At 31.4% G+C, this 4,548-nt stretch overlaps 1 protein-coding gene across 1 annotated transcript; it reads left to right on the forward strand.

Annotated features, from left to right (window-relative positions):
• Nucleotides 1-339: 339 nt before the first annotated feature.
• LOC129980647 (uncharacterized) lies at nt 340-4,175 on the forward strand. The gene is made up of 2 exons (XM_056091030.1): nt 340-502; nt 3,544-4,175. Exons 1-2 carry the CDS (start codon nt 369-371, stop codon nt 4,118-4,120), a joined length of 711 nt encoding a protein of 236 aa, XP_055947005.1. The 5' UTR covers nt 340-368; the 3' UTR covers nt 4,121-4,175.
• The last annotated feature ends 373 nt before the right edge of the window (nt 4,176-4,548 follow it).

The raw sequence follows: 4,548 nt of genomic DNA on the forward strand, positions 1-4,548 counted from the left end.
TTTTTGTCAATTCGTGTAATGGTGTAGATTTGCGTGTGGGATTTTCATTTTCGCTTTTATTCCATAATATATATACTTTAATTTGCAGTAAGCTGATTCAACTGGATTTATGTATTTGCAATCGTATCACATAACAAGGTGCACAATTTTTTTAAGAAAATGGATCGCATAAATTATTTAACAATTTAGAAAGTTAGTAATCTGGAGGAAGAAAACAAATGACCTAGTTCATGATAGTTTCTATTACTATTTAGGAAAATTCTGGGTTTATATCTCAAACATTCGTATTTTATTTTTGAATATTTAATTGCTGTTATTTTATTTCCAGACATAACAATATCAAAAGAAACATCCAATAAAGTCATTTGATGATGTTTTGCTTGATTCTCTTATCTTCTTTCATTGCTGTCAAAGGAACTGAAAATTCATTTTATCCATTTATTATACCCATCAGTACAGGCAGAGGCCATAGTCAACATACCACTCATGTCTTCACTCACCCGTAAGTTTTATATTATAAAATTTTCATTATTAATTATAATTTTTTAGCTAGTTGAGGTTCTTTTTTAAATGATTCCTTTAAAATGATATGATTTTATTAAATACTAGCCGCCTTTGGCGACCAGCTGGTTCGCCAATCTTAATGTTCGTTAAAATTTTAATAATTAAATGTTTTATGCAATTCCAACTTTAATAGATTCTTCAGCAAAATATTTTAAAACTTCAAATTTTGATTGTCATATAATTCACTCATAATATTATAAAGGCCTTCAGTCATAACGTGATATGTATCTCTCTCATTTTCTGTTACCCCTCGTAGAATTTATGCTTTAAATTAAAGTGTAAATGATTAATCTGCAATTAATATAATAATATTTTTTACTGAAACAAAGCATTTTTTTAATAATATGATTACTGATAATAGAGTCACTGAGCGTTTAAACTTTATGGGCACTAAAGAATATCTTTCTTAATTTATGTAATATCTCAAGAATTTGTCAACAAAATTTTCTCAGATTCATCATGAACAGATCGATTAATGAACAATGTTTCATTTTAAATGCATTAAACACTAAGAAAATAAAATGAATCGTTTCAAATAATCGGTCTAAAACAGGTTTAAAAAACTACTTAAAAAACGATGTACTTAAAACTATAAGCATATACAAAAAAAAATATATAACTAACATAAATACAATTTACTTACAAAAGCATGCAACTAACCTAAAAATAATTTAAATCATCCGTTGAAAGTGGTTGTCATGACAACAATCAGAACAATGCGCATGCGTGAATTTTCTTCGCCAGTTAGGTAACGCAAATGCATGAATTTTTCTACGCCAGTTGGGGTAACGCTAGGCAGATTATACATTTTTAATTTCCTTTATTCGGTGTTATTTTAATTCAAAAGTACTTCAGAATGAATCTGAAACATGGATTAATAACCAATGTTTAATTTTAAATGCATAAAACATTAAGAAAATAAACAGAATCGTTAAAAACAATCCGCCGAAAAATATTAACCCTAGCCTCATTACTGTTGGGAGAAAAAAGAAACGGAAGCCTTACTCATTTGGCGGTGGGGGAAATGGAAGATTTTTTTGGCGGAAAGGTTGGCGGTGGGGAAAATGGAAGATTTTTTTGGCGGGAAAGTTAGTTTTTAATTAATAATTAAAATTTCAAAAAAAGGGACCCCAGGTGCACATTCCCGACCTCTAAGGTATACATGTACCAAATTTGATAGCTGTATGTCAAATGACCTGGCCTGTAGAGCGCCAACACACACACACACACACACACACACACACACACACACACACACACACATTGAGTTTTATTATAAGTATAGATATAACTGCCAGAAAAATCTATTTTTTATGTTATGTATAATAATTCTTTTTCAACAATCATGAAATTTACTCCAATTGTAAAACATCCTGGTCATTCAACTAGTTTCTTTTCGAAATTATTGAAATTTTAACATTAAACTGACATGATAGATCCTGTATGTTTTACAAAACGCGATATATTGAATGTCAATTGATTAGGAGATAAAAGCTAAAACACCTAATAGTTAAGCTACTTTTCCATTCTAATACTGAGTCATTTATCAATGAAATGACAGTTTCTTTTTGGTGTGTTTTATAAGGGGGTAATAATTCAAATAAAATTTATCATTGTTAACTACAAAACAGATAATTTTAACATAATTTTGAAAACATTTTGTAACATTCAGAGTAAGTATTTTTCTTTGCTCTAGAGCTAAAAAATAAAAATGTTAAGTGCAGTTCGGAATAAAAAGAAAATTGTAGCAATTCCATCTTATATAAACCAGCGGGTCTCTTCAAAACTTTCTCGCATATTCTCTAATAAACTCGTCATACCAGAGAACACCTTGCATGGCCTTGGCGTGAAATAGTTATGAAATAACTTTTGGTGTGAATTTAGCATTTTTACTGAATCTATCGTGTCATTCTTGGCGATTAATCCCTAGCATGCGATTAATAGCATCCGAAAATCCACTTTGTGCTTTAGACACATTTTTCCAACCGACTGAAACAAAGATTTCACTCAAAACTGCACTTGTAGTCACATATCTAATTTTATATATTTGTCATTGAGTTTTTGAATTATCGCGTTTACATGTTCCTGAAAGTACAGACCGACAGAGAATCAATTCCTTCTTGGGTTTGGTTCAAAATTCGACAGACTTTCTACACTATAGATCTGCTAAACCTGTATATAGAATCTTATCTATCTAGTTCTTTTCGTTTTGGAATTATCGTATAAATTTATATTCGAAAGCCGGACAGACGGAATTTTTCTGAATAGATTTTACTCAAAATTTGATAGGAACCTGCAAATTCGGAGTAGAGACCGTGTACAAAACTTCAGCCGCCTAGCTCAAAACGTTTTTGAGTTATCTTTGTCACAGACAAACAGACGGACATTTTCCAAAAATGTGTTTTTCGAACTCAGGAGACCGTGTACAAAATTTCAGCCGCCTAGCTCAAAACGTTTTTGAGTTCTCTTTGCCACAGACAAACAGACGGACATTCTCCTAAAATGCGTTTTTCGAACTCAGGGTTTTCTAAAATATGGAGATTCGTCAAAATCTCGAGTTCAAATTTTCTGACAGTTGCTATACTTTCACTGCACTTAATGTAATTCTCTTCAAATAATACTCATTCTTTCTGGTGAACAGCATTTTATTTTCGGACACATTTTTTATGTCTCTTCAGGTAGACTGTTACAGATTAGGACACCACTCACAATTGGGTGCCTCGTCTCGGTCACAGAATCGTTCTTACACACTCAAAGTTTTTATACAATGAAGAATTAACAAAAACTTTGTACTCGACAGATACGCCATCTATCGAAGTGAAGCTGTAACACTATGTATGAGAGAAAGTAAAAAGACGAAAAATTTTTAAATATTAACAGCGAATATATAAAAATTATACATCATGTATTAAGTTTTTAAAATGCATAGTATTAATAAGATAATATGTGATTTATTTATGTATTTTTCTTAATTGACAGTGTGATCAGAACTCAGGTGCTTGTGCTAGGTGCCGGTGATCATCAACCCCAATCCAGTGATGAGCAGTATAGGGACGGCTATCACTATGACCAAAAATTTCAGCAGACTTATAAATACCGACCTAATGATTACAGAGACGAATCTTCTATTCATCAGCCTCGAGCCCATGGTTTGTCACCAAGCGCCAAATATTCAATTCCCGTAGAACAGTCTTCCTGGAAACCAATCCGAAGTATTCCATTGGACTATTTACCTTTGAAATATTTGGGTGAAGATGGACCTGCAGTTGCAAAAGTGGTATATGAATCGATGAGCGCATCAAAGCACAGCAGTGATGATGATGATGAAGGTCCTTTGATATTGCCAGTTGGTATTAAAAAACTTCACAATCCCCAGTTAAGGCGACCTCCAAGAAGAAAACCGGAATACTTTTATGGTAATTCGTTAACAGAAGGTAGACATACAAAAGAACCGCAAATCTTTAAAGTTCAAATAGGACAGAAAGGTACTTTTGTGAGAAGTGAACAGCGTGCGCCAAATAGTGTTCATTGCCAATGCCGTGTACCAAAAGACTGAGTGAAAGATAGATTTAACTATTATTTTTAGTAATACTATTGATTTTTTTATATGTATTTTTAATTTTTGTGGTCATTTTGTGTTTCTCTTTTAATGAGATACCCTTGTATATAAGTTTATTCCAATTTACAAATGAGTCTTATTTTTTATTTTGCCATTCCATGTTTTCATGTATTTGTCGTGGTACATTTGACTAAAATCATTAGTGGTGCTTAATAAGGAAAATTTCACTTAGAATTTATTATAGTTGAGTAAAAAAAAAATTCTGATATTAAATACATCAGAAAACATTGCATTTGAATGAATTAAGAAAAAGCAATACGTTAGGTAAATTTTAAAAATAATGTGCGTTTTTTAAAAATAAGATCGAATTATAATTTTCTCTAATATTTTAAAAGACAATAAATTCAAAATTCAAATGATATTGC

Source organism: Argiope bruennichi, chromosome 1 (genome assembly GCF_947563725.1).
Source record: "Argiope bruennichi chromosome 1, qqArgBrue1.1, whole genome shotgun sequence".
Taxonomy (NCBI): domain Eukaryota; kingdom Metazoa; phylum Arthropoda; class Arachnida; order Araneae; family Araneidae; genus Argiope; species Argiope bruennichi.

Excerpts from the sequence above, each read along its gene's own strand:
- LOC129980647 (XM_056091030.1), top strand. The coding sequence starts at position 369 with ATGATGTTTTGCTTGATTCTCTTATCTTCTTTCATTGCTGTCAAAGGA. Across the intron at positions 503-3,543 it reads ACTCATGTCTTCACTCACCC|TGTGATCAGAACTCAGGTGC; the intron begins GTAAGTTTTATA and ends CTTAATTGACAG.